Raw genomic sequence first — 23,524 nt, 5'->3', positions numbered from 1 at the left:
TAAAAACAAATTAAACCATGAACCAAGTTCAAACAATATATAATTTAAAAGCGGTAAAACAATTAAAACAGTTAAAACAACGTGCCATCTTAGTGAATTTAACCATTAAAGGCTTTGTTAAAAAGCCATATTTTCACTTGGCGCCGGAATAAATAAATTTTCTTGAGCCGTGCTCCAGGAAGGATTGTGCCAAATTAAAATAAGGAAAATGTCATTTTTTCCCTGACGGTTTACAGGAATACTTTTCACAATTTTTGTACGAGTACATTTAACTGGGAGATTCAGAATCAATGCATAATTAGTGGGGGGATCATATTGCATGGCTGAGTGGCAATCACTGGATTATATTGAGTCATTTATGACTGCACTGTTACATCAGCTGGGATGTAAGACAAAGCTATTGTGTGATGTAATTGTAAAATGTAAGTTGTCATACACAAATGTACACCTGCATTAACAATAAAGCTCTCTAATTAAAATGAATTGCTTACTCCCATCTCTTCAGATTACTTACTTCCGCTGTGTTTGCAACAGATCCCTATTAATTAAATTTTAATACTTGGATCATCTGATACTGTGCTCTTTCCAGAGGTAAATGTAGGCATGCAAGTGAAATGCCGCTGCCTATTTCACAAGAAAACACCCAGTGTTACACTTTATTTTTTGTAGTTTACCGTTTTATAGTCTACTCCCAACTTGTTGCCCGGCAGTAATTTTGGACTCAGCCCTAATCACCCTGAGCCATCATGGTCAGTGGTAAACAATGATGGTAGTTGTAGTCCAAAACATCTGGAAGGCACAAGGTTGGGGCTGACTGGTTTACAATCTAATAAGATCCGGTTCATCTCCTGTGTGCAGGAATACGCAGAGCTGTTTGCACAAATTCACCGCTCTATATGCGTGAGATGTGTGGTCTGACAAGTGTGGTGACTGGCAGGTCAGAACCTACATGCAGAGTCCAAATTGTGTGTACATGACTGTATATTCAGAGTCTGTTTAATGGGGATAATATACTATCTAAATAGTTTATAAAAGCTAAGGTTCACACTTGTTATTGTGGCACTATGTTCCAAATCCATTTCTACCTAGCTACATAGATATTTGGACTTGTATCTAATTCTGGCAACATTCTATACAGCATGCTCAATGTATCCTTTAATCTAGAAGATAAAACAAAACTCTAAAATGATGCACGTTCTCTTAAAATAGCAAGTCTGCTCAATAACCATGTGACATACCCAAACTACTAGAACAATGGCAATTGGTCCAAACCCATTTTCTCTAATAATAGGTAACCCATCATTACTTCCATATATAAAACATATAATGATCCACAAGATCATTAGCTTCTCTGAATTTCATATTCCCAAATAAATGTATATCTTCCATTTCTTGGTTATAGTATATTGCTGTTAGGGTTGACATTCCAGGACAAGTTTTGTTCTTAAATTTATGCCATACTGAATACAGTATTTTCACACATAGGGCTCATCTACACCAAGCAGGATATTCCACTATGAAAGTGGTATGAAGGTGGTATATAAAAGGCAGGAGCCACATTACTGCTTTATAGTGGTATTGAAGTGCACTAACAACTGTTGGGGCCAATTGACACATAGCATATACCGCTTTCATATACCGCATTCATTGTGCTATAGCCTGCTTGGTGTAGATGTGTCCTGGGCCCCCGTAGTTGTCAGTGCACTTCAGTACCTCTATAAAGCAGTTGTGCAGATCCTGCAGTGCACTTCAATACCACTATAAAGCAGTAGTGTGGCTCCTGCCTTTTATATACCATTTCCATAGTGGAATATCCTGCTTGGTGTAGATGAGCCCATAGTTTGGATTCAGCTTCATTTAGATCTTTTAGACTGATATGCAATAAACAAGATGACCATGTCACCTCTTTTCCAGAGGACAGCCCTCTATCTGAAGAGCTGCTAGAGGACTGTCCTCTATTTCAAAGGCATGCTATACTTGAAGAGCAGTCCATTCCAAGTCTGATATGAAGATAAAGAATCATCAAAGGCAAGAGCTGGCCCTTGAAGTTGTCCATGAACAGCACCTAGACAGCAGACTAAGGAGGACATAGGTCACCTGGTCAATCTCCCAGACTAAGGTAAGATGTATTATATTTCTATTTAAATTATAAAAGTATTTCTAAATTTGCATATATACATATATATTCGCACATGCAATTTTTATACAAATCAGTGTCCTTTTTCTGTTGTCTTTTTTGTTGATTCAGAAGCAGATACATAGTTATAAATTGTATTTCAAAGGTGCAACAATATTTTGCTGTTCTAGCACATGCTCTATTTCCATTTTTAAAACAGGGGTTTTTAAATGACTTAGAATTACTACCTGGTAATATCACTTTATTTTAGAAATGCCAACCCACCTGCTTCATCTAACCTAAAGTAGGAGTTGCCACTCAACAACTTTTTCACAGCCATGCAAAATCTAAGGCCATTTATTTTGCTATTTTGTTATCAGTGAAAAAGTCACCAGTAGTTGAGTGTTCAAAAAAAAAAAAAAGATTCATGGCAGAACATTTATTTTTATCACATACATTCTACCAAGCCAAGAGTTGTTTAACTGAACCCATGTAGCCAGTTCTTGTTTTATTTCTGAAAAAGATTGCTGTGCTTAAATTGTGCCAACTCTTTCAGGTTAGGAGTAAGTCAAATACTTGTATATCTTAGTGAGTTTCTCTGTGGAATGAAACAAACTTGTGCTTTTTATTTTTAAATTCCTTTTCTATATTCACTTTAGGTTTGATACTCTATAGCCACATAGTTGACCAAATATTTAAGCAGTTCATTAAGTCTTGGTAAAGACATTTCTGCTTCATTTATAAACAAAACAACTTCACCTTAATATAAATTATTACATAGTTCTTGATCTACTTGAACTCCTCTTATATTTAAATCAGCTCTAATTGCACATGCCAACATTGCAATGAACATATGGAATAACCTGCTAAGATGATAGCAAAATCCCCAAGAGCAGTCAGAAAACCATCTGGATCTATCAGCCTCTTGGGACGGACCAACTTAATTGGTCTTCAACCCCAGCACAGGCTCAGAGTCCCAGTAAGTCTAAATGCCACTAGGTAGTAATGTGTCCATGATAACAAAACTATATAAAGACTCTCGAGCCCCAGATTATCATCATCCCAACTGACACACATCAAAGGATTGCCCTGCAAATGCATGGGGCCAGATACCAGTTGGGACAAATACATGGTTGCCACAGAGATCATGAAGTCTTGACCCAGTCCAAATAAAATGGCCTGAGCATATACATTGAAGTCCTTCAGCAACAACAAACCAGGGAGTCTCCAGCACCACCCCTGAGACCATCCTAGCTGGCCCAGGAACCAAGACCGTTAGACAGTAGGACAACATTACACCAACAGCTTCCCTATTCTGTCCTGAACACCAGCGTTCAGATACACACATTCAAAACTGGAAGACTGGCAAATGGGACACCTGGTCAGGGGACAGAATAATGAAAGAGCACCAAAAGACAATTTTATAATTTTATAAGAAATTTAACAAGTTCTTGGTAAGCTCCCATGAACATGATTTTTTGTTAATGATTTTTTCTTGAGATGTTGAATATGGGCAATCAAACCCATTACCAGTTGTTAGCTTTTCTTTTAATGATAAAGCTCTATATCTAGGGAAGGGTGAAAAATGTATTAGGTTCAGAATTCTTCTGCTCCTGGAACCAAATACGGACACAAATTTAATTTGTAGTCAGCAATCCATGCACTTCTGAGTTTGTGATGTATTTTGCAACACAAAATCAAAAAACATTTGAAAATTCTGCATGGATTTTTTTTTACATTTGAAAAATGAGCAAAAACATGCTTTCCTTGATGGAGGCATGCAAAATGCACACAAAAATATATACTGTGCAAAAAGAAGTCTTACAATTTGATATAGAACTAGAATTGAATGAATTAATGGAGGAAAGGGTAGAACCTAAATGATATCAAACTTGATAGATTCATCATTAGCATGTTAAAATAACATATTTTATAATGATTGTAACTACTGTTATTGTTGTATGCCACCTTGGGAAGGCTTCTGTCCTGAAAGGCAGACAAGAAATATTTAAAATAAACTAATACATCCAGCCTCACCCAAGTAATTTTACTTAAGTATTATTCCCAAGGCAGAAGGATCTACTTTGATTGATTTCCTTTTTTTAAAAAAAAGCACAATCCTGTGCATTTCTACTCAGAAGTAAGTCTCTCTAAGTTCAATGGGGCTTTCTCCCAGGTACATGTATATTGGATTGCAGCTGATGTGATGGAAAGAGAAGACACACTGATCTGTTGAGCTTTGCTGCTGAGAGGTCTCCTGGTCCCTCAGGCAGGCACATATTCTGGAAAACTGACATAGGATGACCAAATCAGTGAGACTTCTTTATTGCAGGAAATCCAACATTAAAAGCTTAATGTTTACACACTTTAGAAATCATACAGCTGATGGTTTGTAGCTATAGGTTCCAAGAAATTCGAGAACAGTCAGAAGCTAATCTCTACTACCATGACGAGATCCCCATCAATGTGGTTTCCCTGTTGCCATCTCCATGGTTCTGAACACAAGGAAAGGTCAATCCATACACAGGTTCCAAACCCAGACAAGGGAGGGGGGTGATTCCTGACATGATCTCTCAGACAATCAAATTCTTGAAAGGCGAAACAAACTACCAAAAGAGATCTAGTCCAACCTCAGATCATACACTGCTAACTCAAAGGGAACGTGGTCAAGGCCTAAACAAGATCACAGGGAAGGTAAATGCTCAGACACATGGAGTTCCATGCCACAGCTTTTGCACGGCCTACTCCTTGTTGCACGAGTCCAGGCAGATGAGAGAAAAGGTCAAACAATCAATGGTCAAACCCAGTCTGTGGGTGCACTCAGCCAACAACAAACAGAGATGCACAATCCACATCCAATGAAAAAAAAAAGTCTATGAAAAGCTTCACAGTACTTTTTATGACAAGCTCTTAATAATCCAGCATCTCAGCTGGTGATGGATCCAAACAGGAAGATGTTCCAGGAAATGCATAGCAGGTGTTCCTAGCAAAGGCTCCTCACCTTTGCACCAGCTTAAAAAGGGAGGCATAAGCCTCGTCCAGACCACTTGACAGACAAGAGCTTTTGGCCTTTAGTCAATGCCCCTATCCAAGCAGGGCAGCATTGCTCAGCTGACCAAGATGATGCTTCAATCTGGATGACTCTTCTGCAAACCCCCACCTTTTCTCTATCAATTGCTCACAGACAGTTCTTGCTCAAGGCCGAAACAAGCATGTGTGTTGCAGGAAGTAAGGACACTCCTGCAACTCTGCTCTGAGAATGCTGACAGAGATCAATTCACAGAGACTGTAACATTCCAGAAGCCAAACAGGCCAAAGCTTTCCAGACTACTTCTAATTAATTCTTAGCAGAAACTATGAGACCTACGGCCATGCCTTCTATCCTTGACAGCCGCCCATAGCAAATGCTAATTAACGCCTCATTTCCAGGTTCTTGTATACATGCTGTACTATCTTAATCACAGATCGATTACAGGGCAGTTCACAATTTTAAAACAATTTTGAAACAATTAAATACAACAATTAAAAAAAATATACAACTCAAATACAATCATAAAAACTGATAAAATCAGCAGGAAAAAAAGCAGATAAAAGCCTGGGGAGGTCACAGGTAATGATATGGATCAGGATTGCAGAGTGATGGAAGGTGGGAGGGCATCCTTTTCATTGCATGGTTTGCTTTGAATGACATTGGAACTGGAAGGGGAATATTGGGGCTTGGGACATATTTAAGCCAGGAAGGCCGTGTATGTCTGTGCAACTGCGTCTGTATCATTGTTGTTGTTGTTGATGATAATGATAATGCAAAACAACATTAAAGAGAGTTTGAAGTTTTTGATAAGTTCATTCTGCAATTTATTATTCTCTCTCAAATAATTTTAGAACATAAGAAGACCAAGGGTCCATCTAGTTCAGCACTCCCGTCACACAGGGGCCAACTAGCAGAAAAACTTCCTGACTGTTAGAGCAGTGCGACAATGGAATCAGCTACCTAGGGAGGTTGTGGGCTCTCCCACACTAGAGGCCTTCAAGAGGCAGCTGGACAACCATCTGTCAGGGATGCTTTAGGGTGGATTCCTGCATTGAGCAGGGGGTTGGACTCGATGGCCTTGTAGGCCCCTTCCAACTCTGCTATTCTATGATTCTATGATTCAGTTGACCAGGAACCAATAAAGTAGGACATGGTGCAAAAGCATCCTCCTACCCATGTTCCCCAGAAACTGATGTGTATAGGCTTACTGCCTCTGATACCAGAGGTAGCACATAGCCATCAGCAGCTATTGATAGCCAGGAATTTATCCAACCCCACAACTTGTGGTAGTGAATTCTATAGTTTAACTATGCGCTGTGTGAAGAAGTGCTTCCTTTTATCTGTCCTGAATCTCCCACCAATCATGGGATAACCCCAGGTTCCCTATCCACTTTCTTCACAAAGAAACAGGCCTTGGGTCTGTTGTTGTTTCTGTTATTGTTTTTAAAGTGGTGGGGGTGGTCCATGACATTGATATTGGTCATCCTAGCAGAAACTCTTGAAGAGTAGGGGCATACTTAACTACTATTTTGTTTAGGTAAAAGGGGACTGAGAGCCAGAAAGAGGTGGCCCTGCCATTTCAAGGGCTATTTTGCAAATTCTTTAGCCCAACTTCTGCACACAGGGTATTAACTTCAATTATAAACTGTGGTCAATCCATGACTTCTTCTTGGGTGTATCAATAAGCAATGCTTGCAAACAGTTAGCAGCTGATGCTTTTAGATACCAGAAAAAAATGTCTTGAGTGTATATATAAAAAAAATGGACTGTGCATGTCAATCCACACAATTGTACTATGTGGATTGCACCTCAGCTTGAACTCAACCCTGCAGGCAGATGGTCTCTGGCCGGAATTGTGAAAACAGAATGAGTAAGCCTTTAACATAGAAGTAGTTTGGGACAGTTGTTACAGGTCACGTTGCTTACTTGTTTGTAGATTAGTGATTTTTATTAGGGGTGTGCAGGGCGGGTCTGCTCCGCTCCTAAACCTGGAGCAGTGCTCCAATGAGGCAATTCTTCGCTCTGATTTCCAGAGTGGCTCTGTCTCTGTGGTCCATCAGATTACCCATCGGAGAACTGTTTGTTTTTGGATAACCACCCTATTATAGCTTATGGGAAACCAAAATGCTTACAGCTGTGTCATTTTTAAAGGTAAAGAGATTGAACTTGGGACCATGAGAGCTCTTAAGTAGGGATTTACCCATGCCAAGTTTGAAGCTGATCCCTTCATCTTCCTAATATGGAAGTATTCAGTTAGCCCTTAGCTAGACCTAAGGTTTATTATTCTGGGATTGTCCCAAGGTCATCCCTGCCTGTCCCGGGATAGCCTGTGTGTCATTTACATGAATAGGGATGACCCCGGGATGATCCCAGGATAAACCTTAGGTCTAGCTAAGGCCTAAGTGACACCTCATGTCACCTAAAAACCTTTCAGATACCTAAGGATCCATTTGGGGCTCTGAGCGATCTAACCACACCAGGAGTTTCTGACGGTTTTGAAACTGCCCCCTAACTGCACCATGATTTTGGAGGTCCATCAGACCCCCAGATTTTCAGTGTGGAGCGCACACCCCTAATTTTTATTATTTTTCTGGATTTTATTATTGTTAGACAAGTTGAACATTTTATTTCTTAATAGAAAAGCAGGGTATGAAATATAACAAGCAAACAAAGACATATATAAAGTATCATACTTAAAAACGGCCAGGAAGGGGGGATAAAAAACGTGTTCATCTGGCACTGAAAAGGTAATCATAGTGGCTTCATGAAAGCCTCCCTGACAAGAATATTCCATAACTGGGTGCCACAACTATAAAAGCCATCTCCCTAGTTCTGGATTCCCCAACCTGGTGCCCTCCAGATGTGTTGGAGTGAAACTCTCAGCATTCCCAGCAGCTGGGAATGCTGGGAGTTTCAGTCCAACACATCTGGAGGGCACCAGTTTGGAAAGACTGCCCTGGTTGATGTCTGCCTCACCTCTGAAGGAGGAACTTGATCAAAGGCATCAGCAGATAATCTTAACTATAGAGAGATTAGTATGGGAGTAAGCCCTATCTGGCACTAACCCACTATGCCTATGTACATCAGTTGCTAGGGAACATGGGTGGGAGGGTGCTGTTGCACGTCAGTCCTCCTTGTGGGTTTCCGGTCAGCTGCTGTGTGAACAGAATGCTGGACTAGATGGACCCTTGGTCTGATTCATCATGTCTCTTCTTATGTTCTTATAACATTATTTGAGAGAGAATAATGAATTGCAGAATGAACTTCCCAATAACTTCAAAATCTCTTTAATGTTGTTTTGCATTAACAATAACAACAACACAGATACAGACACAGTTACACAGACATACATCAAATACACCAGTGCCATCTAGAAAGTTGAAACACAGTTGTTGACATGTGAAATATGAATGAAAAAAGATTAATAATTATGAAATTATAGCTATTATGAATATTCTCAGATGTTACCCAACTGTTTATAGAAAATGGGCTCAGCAGGATACAATTATGTTGGTAAAAAGAAATGGCTTTAATGTGGTGTGCATCTTGGAAATAATCATAAGTAAAGTGAAAAGCACTGAATAGTTCTGAAAGCAATTTAGACAACAAACTTTACAGTTGAGTTTTAGTTAGTGATTCTTATTTTCTAGTGTCTAGAAGTTAATTCTCAGAGTGAGAATTGGACATACCTTGGGTTGGATCCAGATTTAGCTACTTGCAGGCGGGCATGCAGCATGGTCCTAAGTATTGGGCATGCACTTTGATCCTAAGGGAAGTATACATTAGCTGCCATGATTCATACTTCCAGCAGTGGCTTAATGTCACTACATTAAGGGAGAAGCACCAAAGGAATCAGGACAACCACACCTTCAGCCCTCAGAGCCTGAGTCCAAGAACAAGTGACTTTATGCACCTGTGACCCCTGGACCAGGTAATGGAGTGAGTGCAGGCTCTGAGCTGGATCCCACTGATGGCCCCACATACCACAGTGTGTGTGCATGACAGCAGGCAGCATGCTCAGTGTCAGTAAGCAGAGAGGTAACAGAGTTCCAGAGTTCAGGCCAGAGGTCTAAGCTTTTAAGGATCTCCATTCTCCAGCAAGGGGATGAAGCCTGTGAGGAGGATTCAGGCTGAGAGTCTGCAACAAACCTTTGTTGGAATAAGTAGTCTCTTCTCTGGGACCTCTCAAGACTGAACTGTGGGTTCATTTCTGCAAGGACATTAGATGCTTCATGAGTATGCAAGAATGCCAGCGCAGTGTGGTGGTTAGAGTGTTGAAATCAGAATGGGGAGAAGATCAAAGTTCAAATCCCATTCATTCACACAGTTCACTGGGTGATCTTGGGATACTCTCCCCTGTCCCCATCTCTCTGGATAAAGGGAAGAATAAAGGAGAGAGGAACCATGATGTGCACTACCCTAAGCTCCTTGAAGGAAGGGGAGGGTATAAATATAATAAATACATAAATAGTACTGACCTCCATTTTCAACAGCCAGTATCCATAGCTGTAGCTGGAGAGTCTCTTTCAAATGCTCACCTTGCCCAACAAGATGCATGACCCCCTCCAAGTACAGACACTTGCCCTCACAACAACACAGGACTTTTAATTTTTAGTGAGAACAAGGAAATGGTTGCCCAGGTGATAGAGCAGCTATCACTAGACAGTAAGCAACACATATGTTAAAAATTGTGAAGTCAATAATCTTAAGCGGACTGATTTTCTGAACCAATTTAGCTCATTTTCATTGCATGTTAGCTAACTGTCAGTCTGTTGGTTAATATAAATAGTATAAATTTTAGAGTCAGCCATTATTTGAAGTAAGACGAGAAGAGGGGATGTGGTTCTCTTTAAGGAACATGGGAAGGACAGCTGAAGCTGGAAGGCAGGAAGCATGCTATCCCTTGAATGGCCTTGGGTTCTGCTACTCATTCACTCCCCCTTAGAACCATAACAGACATATAGTATCAAGAATCTGGTGGTACACAAGTAGTGGCTCATATGCTCACATTGCTTAGGCACAGGAGTCTGACAGATCTGCTGGCTTGAATGAATCCATTTTTGACACAGTCCCAGATGATTAGAACAGCTATCAATGTTGTCAATAAACCACTTCCGTCCTGTCTCATCCTCCCCTTTTATGTTAATGATAGATTAAGCCATAAGAACAGAAGTGAAGAAAATCAGGAAAGGATTTGAATACAGAAGGGTGTCAAGTAGTTTTCACTTCCTTAGAACCTAATTCTCTAGGAAGCCGCAGGGACCAAGTTTCCTATGATCACAGGAGGTCGCTTTCCTGTCCTCAGATTCTGAGGACACTAACCATGGTGATACTGCAGCACTCCAGCTGGAGGCTGCTGAAAAGGATCAGGTCCCTTTAAGGGAAAAGGTCTCAGTAAATAGAGTGGCAGGGCTTACCAGCCTAAAGGAAGCCAAACCCATACTTAAGGCTCAGTCAGTAACTGTTTCTTGTTGGAGTGACATATAGGCTGTCTTGTCTGGCTTCCAGCCCAAACATTACTCAGAACTCTCTGTGGTACTATTTTATTTGTGTTCCTATGTCTCTGGGAAACCTAAATCCTGTTTAATTGAACCTGAGCTGCCCAGGGTCCTTGAAGGGAACTGTTCCATAGTGGATATTCTGTAATCCAGATCTCATGATGCCTAGTGAAGCTAGACTCTTCCTATGACAGGGATTACTCTCTGAAACAGTCGAATTACTTCTCATGTATTTGTAAGTAAATTGTAGGGCAATGGACAGGCATGATTGCTGTGATGTCTTTCTCAAATGGTTAATGCCAGTATTTAATTACATTAAATTGGTGTTTATTTTTTCATGCAGCACTGCTTGATAAAAATCAATTTCTTAAATACATACATAACAGAAAAAAATAACATTTTACTCAATATGTTGATTTGTCTTCAGGACAAGGCAGTAAATACTTTCCACATGGAGACAGAAAATAACATGGAGCTATAGTGGTGGGAGAAAAGCACAGAAAAAAGCAAAGGGAATCATGGCTGATAAAACTGTTAAGAGGACTGAGAAAATTAATGATAAAAACTGCTGCTGATTCATGTGAATGAAAACACACACATATTGTAAAAGTGCTTAAAATCCAATTAAACCATTTTCAAAGTACTCTCATATTAGATCTTAAAGATCAACTAAGACTCATTATCTCATTAACCTCCTTTTGACTCTGCTGTTATACAAGTGCCATTACATTAATTAATCAGTTTCCTGGACTATAAGTACTGACTTCCTTGCCTACATTTAGGAACAGAGTGGTTAGATATACAAATGTAATCCATTAAATTGCTGTTTTGTCTGACCAGTGCATTAAGCTTCATACTTTCATCCAGTTTAGCTGAAATGTACACAGCCTAAAAAGGTTCATCAGTTTATACTCTGATGTTAGAAAACAGCAGAAAGCAAATATCTCTTCAGAAATGGTGCAAAATCATTGTCACTCTGTGATTACATTAACTGTTAATAAGTGTAGCCTTAATCTAACTAACTACATTTCACATTACAATCTTGCAAGCATCTATATCCTGACCTTTTCCAGCCCCTTATCCTCCCTCAACACCTCCTCCCTTTTGGGTGATGGATTGGTTTGGAGCTACTTGCCTCCTCTTTCCTTTGGAGTATCTATCACCTCTAGTAAGTGTTGCCTCCTTCCTGCCTATACAGGAAGTTTTAGCAATTGCCTGGTACACAGCTAATAAATGTTCAGAAAGAACTGTTTTTTCAAGAAAATGAAATGCAGTTAGATCATTTTATCTCCTAGGAAGCATCTTCAAAATGGTGGTCAAAGCATTAACATATTAAGCTTCTAAACAGAAAAAAATGGCCTCCATTTCTGTTGAGTGTCAGTAGCTCTATGATGGTTTATTGGAAGCATTAGGCAGCTTAGCATTTTAAGTCCTATTTTTCTTTAATATCAAGACAGGTTTTTTTAAAAAAAAATCTGGAAAGCATGCCATGTTATTGAAAACCAGCAGAGTTACAAATGGATTGTTGCACAGTCTATGCAATAACTTGATTAAGTTGTTATTCAAGGCCACCATTTCCATAAATTCCTCTTATTCTACAGACAGGATACTAAGAATGTACATTGTTTAACAGCATTAAGAGTTCAAAGTATAGCATGAATAAACTGTGTGCTCTTTCTTATTCTTTTCAATAACAATTAATTATTTAGGATCGCTATATGCCGTGATGAAATTGTATTTTCCTGCAAGTTTGTTTGTAGAGGGGAAAATGTTAATGAAATGTATTATCCATGTCTGTTTTTCTCTTTGGTTTTCACATAACAATTAAGAAACCAAAGCAATCTACTGAATTAAATCTAGAAATTAACCCACAACTTGGTTATTAGAATTTCTTTCCTTACCATTCACTTGAAGAATATGAGTCTGGTAAAGTTTATCATAACCATCTGCATAGCAGCTGTAATTTCCCATGTGAGTTGTAGTAATTTTAGTAATGTACAGGGATCCATCATCACCAAAATCCTAAAGGGAAGGAATAATAACAAGGTGATCACAATTAGGAATGTACGAGAATTTTGTTGCAGTTCAGAAATCATCAGAATTTGTCCTGTTCGAAACTCCGAACGTGAAAGGGAACTCATTTTTTTCAGGAAAAGCTTGAATTCCCAAACTTGTAATCACATTCGAAAAAATTGTCTTATTATTTTTTTAATGTGCCCTTTAAAATGTGGCTCTCCAGCTCCCATAATCCTTGAATACTAGCTATTCTAGCAAGGGCTGATCAGAAACAAATACCAATGAATCTAAAGAGTTTATAAACTTCTAAAAATAAATATTGAAATTTCAACATCCTATTCAGCAGCAAAACTATACTAGAAATGTATCACAACCATGAGGACAGCACTCATTTGAAGATCAATTGGCACACCATTAAAATATTGTGCATTAAGATGGTGGATGCTTGCTTGGACAAATTCTGTTTCAGCAAATGTGTCTTGAAGCCAAGTATTTCAACACCATAAAATCATGACCTGGCCTTAAATCAAGCCTGCATAACTTGTGTTCTACCAAGCCAAATGCAGCCTATCCACCTAGGATTACTATGGTCTGCCAGATGAAGGTCCCATCCCCACATCCCACATGCACTATTTTCAGTCCCAGTCAGGCCAGCAAAAACAGAAAGCTGATTTATTGAACTCAGGGTGGAGCATAATACATGACAGATGACCTGTGTTCAGCTTGATGGGTCTCAAGTTGTTCAAGCCTCCCTTAAATCATGAGATTGTTCACCTGCTGACTATAGAGTCTTTATTTGTTAGACATTTCTCCCCACTTCAGCAAGTCCCAGAGTACATTATTAAAGTAAGAGTAAAATTATAAATATATAGTAAATAGATTAAACAGTATATGTAATAGAAGATGGAACCTTCCCCGCACTTAGGTAGTGACTGATGATGGCTTCTTCCTTTACAACTTTCCATGTTGCAAAAATGAAAGAACCTTCCTTTCGATATAAATATCGAAGGGACTGAACCATATCTACCTTCTTCAGTGGCTGAGATGTTGTGGCAAAAAACCCAAGTTAAGTCTAGCTGCAGATAGATTTCCCTCCTGTGCTGTGTATTTCTTTGATGGGGAGGGAGAATCCCAGCTGTTATGCTCAAATCTAGACAGTCTAGCCATTCATAACATTTTCTTTCACTGGTTTCTTTTAATTCTTATTTTGGTGCTTGTGTTACAACACTGTTAATGTTAATAAGAACCATGTGGGTGTTTTTTTTATCTAGATGTGTGGTATATTTCCATAAAAGTACAGTAAGTTAATTGGAACAACCTGTTAGCCAGTACCATATGGAATACCATTGAATGTATATAATGATGCGAGCTAACTTCTGTTGAACAATATTTAATGGAGCACTGAAACTACAACACATAACTGGAAATTAAAGAATAAAGGACACAGCAAAGTATTTTTTCCTATCATCCTTAAAACCTGGGTGACAATGATGATGGTGGTGGTGACGATGATTATCAAGAGCTGAAACTGGGAGGGTAAATCATAGAATCATAGACTAGCAGAGTTGGAAGGGGCCTACAAGGCCATTGAGTCCAACCCCTGCTCAATGCAGGCATCCACCCTAAAGCATCCCTGACAGATGCTAGTCCAGCTGCCTCTTGAATGCCTCTAGTGTGGGAGAGACCACAACCTCCCTAGGTAACTGATTCCATTGTCGTACTGCTCTAACAGTCAGGAAGTTTTTCCTGATGTCCAGCTGGAATCTGGCTTCCTTTAACTTGAGCCCGTTATTCCGTGTCCTGCATTCTGGGAGGATCGAGAAGAGATCCTGGCCCTCCTCTGTGTGACAACCTTTTAAGTATTTGAAGAGTGCTATCATGTCTCCCCTCAATCGTCTCTTCTCCAGGCTAAACATGCCCTGTTCTTTCAGTCTCTCTTCATAGGGCTTTGTTTCCAGACCCCTGATCATCCTGGTTGCCCTCCTCTGAACACGCTCCAGCTTGTCTGCGTCCTTCTTGAATTGTGGAGTCCAGAACTGGACGCAATACTCTAGATGAGGCCTAACCAGGGCCGAATAGAGCGGAACCAGTACCTCACGTGATTTGGAAGCTATACTTCTATTAATGCAGCCCAAAATAGCATTTGCCTTTCTTGCAGCCATATCGCACTGTTGGCTCATATTCAGCTTGTGCTCTACAACAATTCCAAGATCCTTCTCGTTTGTAGTATTGCTGAGCCAAGTATCCCCCATCTTGTAACTGTGCATTTGGTTTCTATTTCCTAAATGTAGAACTTGGCATTTATCCCTATTAAATTTCATCCTGTTGTTTTCAGCCCAGCACTCCAGCCTATCAAGATCACTTTGAAGTTTGTTTCTGTCTTCCAGGGTATTAGCTATCCCACCCAATTTTTGTGTCATCTGCAAATGAGTTGACTATTCTCTAGGCAGTGACATATTGGCCTAGTTCAGGAATGCTTTTGTGTGGAAAAGGGCTACGAGCAGTGGATTCTTGTGGCTCCAATTTCGGTGGGGCTGGGTTTCCAGTCTGGGTTTTAGTAAGAACCGGACACAACTCTAAAGGAGCTATCCACGGTGCTGAACCCTCTGCCCGAACTTGTTCAGCACCTTGCATAGCTCCTTCGGAGTTCTGGCTGGTTCTGAATGAAACCCAGAGTGGAATCACAGCCCTGCCAAAATCAGATCCAGCATCCTCCACTGGCTATATCTAGTGAGGGAATGGGATTGATAATTGCCACAAGGAACCCTTGTGTTGCTAGATGTTCAGAAATAGTTGAATATGGCCTGAATGTATGTAGGCTTGCACAGAGTGATTTCCTTGAAATATATATAAGACCAAAGACCAAATCTCACCTGCCTCATCATATCTACAGGCTAAATCCCACATACAGAGACCAAATCCTGTCCTCGTTATACACAGACCAAATTGCCATGCCAGACTAAATGTATGCCCTCTGTGCCATCTCTCAGGTCACCCATTTACAGTAAAATATGCTTCCGGCTCAGTTCATGAGAAACTATATTTTATCACCTCCCTACTGTGGCCTGTAATTCTGTTATTGTTTTCTCTAGCATTCCAGATAAGTTATCTGTTGCAACCGGTTTGTTTTCTTTACCCACAATTGAACAGGCACTCATGGGATTTCAGTTTCACGTGATGCATTCAGTTCTGATGGGCAATCATCAATTCAGTTCTGATCAGCAATCAAGTTCTGATGGGCAGTACCACAATTGCAATTTCTTAGCAGGAGAGGGCTAATGTGCTTTGGTGACAGCTCAGGTAAGGAACTGACCAGATGATTATTAAAACAAACAACAAGCAAACCCAGCCTAGCAGCTATTTCATTTCCGTTATGAAAGGGTTAAGCAACTATACCTACTGATAAGATGACACCAGAGTGCACTAAAGTACACTTGAAATACAAGGAAGTTATATACATCCCCTCAGAGAAATCAAAAGGAGACAATAGAACAAAAGCAAGTCCCAGGACAACTAATCAAAGAACAAAAGTTACTTTGCATGTGTAAGTGTAACAGGCCACAGAGGGACAATTATATATCACAGGGTTTGGTGGTGTTACTGTATGTTAAGTTTGATTGGAGGAAGAGCATTGCAGATTTAATGGGGATCTGCCCAGCCCATGGGCAGGAGATTGCTCTCCCCACACTCCTTAGGTGACAAAACACATCCTCAATACATAATTTTTATTGTACTAGATACAGTCATGCCTAAATGAATGATTTTCATGTACAATTAATGTAATGCAGCTTTTATGGATAGGGGAAGACAGTTTAGAGGGAGAGACAAGCCAGTTGGGTGGATAAGAGTTAGCTCACTTTCCTGGCCTTTTTGACCAACTTTTGCACCCCTGGTTGCTCTGCTAAGTTGCCCGTGGCTCTGTTGGGGATGCTGCTGAATGTCATAATACTAAGGCCATAGCTAGACAGGGCAATATCACAGGGCAATCCCCGGAATCATCACTGTGCGTTCACATGATGCACAGGGGATCCCGGGAGCAGGGAGGGATGATTCCCCCCTTGCCCCAGGATCCCACCCTCCACTGCTTTTTCCATGGTCTTGGGCTGATCCCGAGACCACAGAACATGTGGACAGGCGTCGCAGTTTGTCCCAGCTCCTTGTGAGAAACAACGAGGAGCCGGAAGCCTGGCACAGACCACAGAGCTCCTCAGGAGTCTGTGCCTATCAGGGGGGGGGGGGGGAGCGGGGGATTTTTTTTTTTTAAAAAAGGCTTACCTTCTGTGCTCATGCGCTCCTTCTTCTTTAAAACAGAAAAATGGCGGCTGTGATATCGCACGTTGTGTGTAGGCCAGTGTGACGATCTCGCGATCATAAAATCATGAGATCGTCTCAGTAAAAACCCCTGGTCTAGCTGAGGCCTAAGATCATAATAATCCACTACTTAGTCTCATGTGAGGATGATTGCTAAAAAGTAGGTGGATGAACTGGGTGGAACCTACCTCTTTCAGATGGGTCTACCTGGGTATTCAACACCAGCTCCTGCTTGAAGGCTGGGAAGGAGGCTTGCCTATGAACTCCTTATCCAATCTTCCTGTCTGGCTGTATCCCACTTTCAAGTGTTTGCAACTTGCACTGAAGAATTGTGACAGATCAGGGATCCTGCTGGAGTACTACTGACCCTAGTGCCCAGCAGAGGTTTTTGTGGATCTTCCAGACAGTACTGGGAGCTTTCTTCCTACTGTGAGTAGCCCACATGGGGGTTGAGTCCAGTTGGTATCATGCTGGGCGCAAAGAGTTAAATCCCTGCTCTCCCTATGCTCTCCCTAAGCTCTCAATCCAAAGGGAGAGGCGGGTAAGAAATTATTATTATTATTATTATTATTATTATTATTATTATTATTATTGACATTATCCTGATCCAGCTCAGGAGGGGGGACAGGGGAAGCTGCACTATTTGTTAAACAGTTATGCAATGCCAAATTACATGATAGAAATAGAGAGGAAACAGGGAAGAAAGATTTCTCTCTCTCTCCCCACCCCCCACTCCCAAACTATTGCTGCAAATGTGAATGGAGTTGGGCTAATGAGCCAGGCCTGCTACCATCCCCTGTTTACATCACAGTGGTTTGCACAATGCGAGGAAAAATGCTTCCCTCATCCCCAGTAGCTGAGGATCTCATGTTCTCACAGAGGTGGTTGACCCATGTCTGAGCTTTAGTGTTTCAGATGGTGGCTGAGGCCTCAGGTGACTGAGTTCGCCTTCATACAATAAATAAATAATCCCCCACTAGGGATGTCAGGGAGGAGGCTGGGCTAAACCCCTTATCCTTGACATCTAGTTTCTGTATGTGTTCCCCCCTTTCTTGTTTCTGTATGTTTGGGGGGCATGCAAGTCTCCCCTAGATGGCTATTAACTGCCCCAACTCAGATTCACTCCCTTGCTTCTGTGAGAGCAGAGTATAAACAAGAAAAGGAAGGCAGGAATATTCATTGTGCATCACGACTGCATGCAGAAAAGAGGGTTATAATAACCACAAATTGTGCAAATTGCCCATTTTCAGGGGCCCAGATGACTGCAATTACAAGGCATTTAGAGTCCACCACGACGGCTTTTAACAAGGACAGAGTTCTGAGCCAGAGCAACGCTGGATGCCAAATCTGTGATCTGCAACTGCATCAGATCATTCCACGCACCACCCCTACTCTATTATGAGGCTCTTTCCTGTCCTACGTATTATCAGTTGTATGCGAGAGTCTAGCAACGATCGTTTTAAAATGTCTTGTGCAGAGAGCTGCATCTCATATGCCAGTTGATACATAATGGAAGCGGGATCCAGAGGACAGAAAATCCAGCTAAGTTATGCAAGTGCACATCTCTGACTCTAAGAGAAAATCTAGGACTTGTTGGTCCTAGAGAGTTTTCCAGGGGTGGCGATGGTGGAAGTTAGTGTGCTAAGGAGTGGTGCTCTGCATGTGCTGTTTGTTACTGAAGCTGTTTTTAAAGCTACTTTTAGGCATGGTTACAGGCACATTATTTATCGCTTTTATTGAACTCTTTGAGTATCAATGGAGAAAGTAGCGCAAGTGTCTAGGGCCCCTTTTACACCTAAAGGTTATCCCAGGAAAATGGAGGGATTGTCCCTGCCTGCTCCCGGGATCCCCTGTGTGTCATTTGGATGCACAGGTATGATCCCGGGACAAGCCCGGGATATAGGGCTGATGTAGACATGTGCTTAGATGACTGGGACAGATGTGTTTTGCCATAGGAATAGGATACTTAGAGCGCATGGCTCTAGGAGGCAGCTAATTCCTTCCCAGAATGCCAAAGAATACAGTGCAAGGAATGGCACTTCCTCTTTTTTAATTCCTAAGGCAATGCACAAAGATGGAACCAATCAGAATCCATATGCAATTCCCAATGTGGGAAAAGGGAGTTCATGCATCCCTGTAGGGCTGATATGCATTGCCGTTCTGCCTTTTACCCCAGACACCCACACCCACACACTGACTCTTATGGAACTTCCTGATAAAGTGCCATGTCACCCTGCGTTGGCTATGTTGTTTTCACCTTACCTAGGCCAGATCTACACCAAGCAGGATATAACACTTTGAAAACATTTTGGGAACTGGATATGGAGTGTGTCCTGGGTCCCAACAGTTGTCACAACTGTTATAAACCGTTTTAAAGCAGTGGAGTAGATCCTGCCTAATTCAAGTCCATCCTGAAGCATATGCACAAATCCTAAATAGTTTGTATAAATTGTTTTACATCTGATGGCTCACTACTAGGGATTGATGGATCTGCCAGGTGCATTTCTGCAGACTTCATCCAGTTCCCACCTTTCCAGACTGTTGGAAGTGAGGCAGGTGGCTACCAGGAGGAGGGCCTTCTCTGCTGTGGCACCCCGGCTGTGGAATGAGCTCCCTAAGGAGGTTCGCTTGGCACCTACAATATATGCTTTTAGACGCCAGGTGAAGACCTTTTTATTCTCCCAACATTTTAACAGTCTATAAATTAATTTTAACTTGGTGTTTTAAATTTATATTTAAAATTTGTATTTTTGCATTGCTGCTGTTTTTATCTGGTTGAGCTTTTATATTGTATTTTATATTATGGTTTTATACTGTTGTTTTATACTTGAATTGTCTTAATTTTGTAAACCACCCAGAGAGCTTCGGCTATAGGGCGGTATAGAAATGCAATAAATAAATAAATAATTCCATGCCTGTTCTGTGTGGTTCTTGTTGTTGTTGTTTTGGAGAAATCTTAAAAAATTTAAAAGTTCAACAGAGTGGATTCCCCCCTGCCACACACACATACATCCCTACTTATTCACCACTGCAAATTCCATCTCCTTAAGTACCTGAAAAGAAGCTACTGGCCAGGCATTTTCTATACGATTCATCAAGTTTTGGAAGAAAGATGTAATTCATTCAGGCATTCACTTTACTGGTCTTTATTGATCTCACTGGGTTGGATTTAGATGTGTGCAGCTGGGCTGGTAGAATCAGACTTCTCCACCCACTCCTTCCCACATCAATCCTTCCAGCCACCAAGAATGCTATGAGGGCCAGGGGACCCCGATGAAAGCATAGGCTGTTGTGCAGTGGATCCCCCAAAATCAGGTGGAGGCACCTTCCAGCTCAGATCTTGCCCCACATTGGCCAATCAGATACTTCCATCCACAAGCAAGACATAAGTGTGATGTATAAGCAATATGCCATGTTGGGTTAACACAGCACTAAGCTGCTTGGTGTAGATGTGTCAATGGGCCCCAACAGGTGTCAGTGCACTTCATTACCACTATAAGGCTGAAGTGCACTTCTATATCACTATAAAGCAGTAGTGTGGCTCCTGCCTTTTATATACCGCTTTCATAGTGGAATGTCCTGCTTGATGTAGATGAGCCCTAATATATGGTTGTAAATAGCTTTCTAGTAGTCTTTGAATTTTTGTATACCTGTTCTGTAGGACCTAGTCCAATGTTAATGGAATTTCCATGAAAGGAACCTCTCAGAGATATAAATCCCCAGATAATGAGCTCTATCTGATGAGCATTTTGCATGCACATTATTGGGCACTCATGGATTTTTGCAGGTCCCTCTCATGATGTTGTCTGCCTCCTGCATGCCTCCCGCCCCTTCTAGCCTTCTTCGTGGCACAAAAAACACCCCAATAAGTCCAATTTAGTTTAAAGGTGGAAGTTGCCATGATCTCCTGCTGTATGCAGGAGAAGCAGCAAGATCAAAACGGCCCATTAAATGGGCCGTGTGTGTTATTTTCTTCCTCTTTCAAAAGAGGAAGTAATGAGGGACAAGCGCGGGGGTGGAGGAGCAATGGTAAGCAAATGCGATTTTCCTCATCTGATGGACCTCAATATGTATACATCAAAGTTTGTATAGTTTTATCATAAGAAATAGAAAACCTTATGTCTGATATTACATTGGACTTTTTTTTTAAAGTTCATTCTTTTTTCATGAAGCCAAATCTCTTATTTTTATTTTGCAAGCTATTTTTTCCCTCATCACAATGTGTTTCTGTATATGGTTTGTGTGCACACGATTTAGCAATTTGACTACAGAGTGTGTTTTTTCCCCCCAACATAAGATTGTTTTATGCTTAGCCATGCATTGTTTTGACATTCCTCTGTAATAATTAGAGTCTTCATAAAGTTTAGGAAAAATAGCTTGAAACATAAAGACATGTTCAATATGAATTCTGGAAATTACAAGCAATAGTGGGAAAAGGGTGTAAAGAAATATTCCATCTGGGTTGCTATCAGCATGCTAATTGTTACAGTATTTGAGGAGATGCTTCCTTTTACTAACTCGCAAATTCATTGTTGGTTCATAATTTCACCCACCCCCTCAATATTTGGTCCATGTTAAATATCCATAGCATCCTTAAAATTACTATTCCCCTTTTGATAAATATCTGAAAGGAATTATCTTATAGCACCCTAAAACTTCAGCTATTGGGTGCCTAGAAATGTAATAATAAATAAATACTAAGAAAGCTTATCTTATGAGTTGTATGAGATATTAATATAAGTGGCAGGGTAGTACAGAGGGGGGGCATTATAATCACTGAGGTCAGGGGAAAATGAAATCCAGAAAGTCCATTCACATAAGCCTTAAATAGGCACTGCTACTTCTCGTGTAGGGCTGAAACACCAGCTGTGCCCCTTCCTAGAGTCAGAAGACCTAAAGACAGTAGTGCACGGGCTGGTAACTTCAAGGCTCGACTTCTGCAATGCGCTCTACATAGGGCTACCTTTGTGCCTAGTCCAGAAACTTCAACTAGTTCAAAATATGGCAGCCAGGCTGGTCACCGGTACACCTAGGGGTGACCACATTACACCAGTTTTAAAATCTCTTCACTGGCTGCCAAGTAGTTTCTGGGCAAAGTATAAAGTGTTGGTTATCACCTTTAAAACCCTACATGGTTTGGGTCCAGGCTACCTGCGGGATCGCCTTCTCCCGTACAATCCGCCCCACACGCTTAGGTTGTCTGGAAAGAATTTACTCCAGCCAACAAAACTAGGCTGACAACTATTACCCAGAGGACCTTTTCTTCTGCTGCTCCCAGTTTGTGGAATGGTTTGCCGGGAGAGATTAATCAACTTAACAGTCTTCCGGAATTTAAGAAAGCCATAAAGGCTGATCTCTTCTGGCAGGCCTACCCAGGTTAATTTTATAATTGCCTTTTAATAATGTGCTGCTTTTAATAATGTATTAGTTTAAAATATTTTAATAAGTTATATGATGTTTGCATTTGTGTCGTACCCCACCTCGATCCAGAGGGAGTGGTGGGTAACAAATAAATTTATTATTAATTATTATTAATTATTATTTTTTATTATTATTATCATCATCAGAGAGAGACATGGGCATACAAGTAAACCCCGACATTCCCATGCACCTTAGGGCTCTCTAAGCATATTCACTTAAACACATTTACAGAGCCCTTTTCAAGTCTTCGTCACAAATGCATGAAGGTCTAAATGTAAGCCAGATACACGGGAATGTTGGAGTTGGGACTTATCTGCACACTCACATCCTTCTCCTCACATTAGACCAACATGCAAACACATCGCCTGCACAGGGCTATAATTCATGCCACATTTAGTTTGACCCTCAGTTTAGTCCTTTAGGTGAAAATGTGAGATTCGGGGGATTCGGGACAGATAAAAGGCAACACTTCTTCACACAATGAATAGTTGAACTGTGGAATTCATCACCACAAGAAGCAGTGACGGCCACCAACTTGGATGGCTTTAAAAGGGTGGGGGTTTGAGAAATTCCTGAAGGAGAAGGCAATCAATGGCCACTAGTCCTGTTAGTTATGTGTTACCTCCAGTAGCAGAGGCAGTAAGCCTATGTACACCATTTGCTGGGGTATATGGCTGGGAGGGTGCTGCTGCACTCATGTCCTGCTTGTGGGCTTCCCATAGGCATCTGGTTGGCCACTGTGTGAACAGAGTGCTGGACTAGATGGACCCTTAGTCTATTCCAGCACGGCTCTTCTTATGTTCTTACGATTTCATTTCATAGTCATGCACTCTGTTTTCAACGAAGTCTGGGAATTGTAGTTCTGTGTTGGAGGCCATGGTTCTCTAAACCAGAATATTTAGCACTTATCGAAGTACAGTTTTGAGGATTACCTGGGGAAAGCCATGACAGATAACCTAATATATAGTGTTGTAGCGTGGGTATGCTGTTAGATGTTGTGATGTATTTCAATCTCTTTAGGTACCACTTAAACTTGAGAGTGTGCTGGAAAGGGAAGGTTTTTTAAAAAATAATTTAACCATTCTTAGCTCACAAATTATGATGGAACAGTCACATTTAGTCTCCAAACTA

The 23,524-nt window shown here is 40.9% G+C and overlaps 1 protein-coding gene across 1 annotated transcript in view; it reads right to left on the bottom strand.

Moving 5' to 3' along the window:
- FSTL5 (follistatin like 5) overlaps positions 1-23,524 on the bottom strand; it is a 422,510-nt gene that overhangs the window by 90,101 nt on the left and 308,885 nt on the right. Inside the window, exon 7 of the mRNA XM_063135450.1 lies at positions 12,547-12,667. Coding sequence (XP_062991520.1) covers positions 12,547-12,667 — 121 coding nt within the window. The remainder of the gene's footprint in view (positions 1-12,546; positions 12,668-23,524) is intronic.

Source organism: Elgaria multicarinata, chromosome 10 (genome assembly GCF_023053635.1).
Source record: "Elgaria multicarinata webbii isolate HBS135686 ecotype San Diego chromosome 10, rElgMul1.1.pri, whole genome shotgun sequence".
Lineage (NCBI taxonomy): Eukaryota > Metazoa > Chordata > Lepidosauria > Squamata > Anguidae > Elgaria > Elgaria multicarinata.
This window is presented reverse-complemented; position numbering and strand designations above follow the sequence as displayed.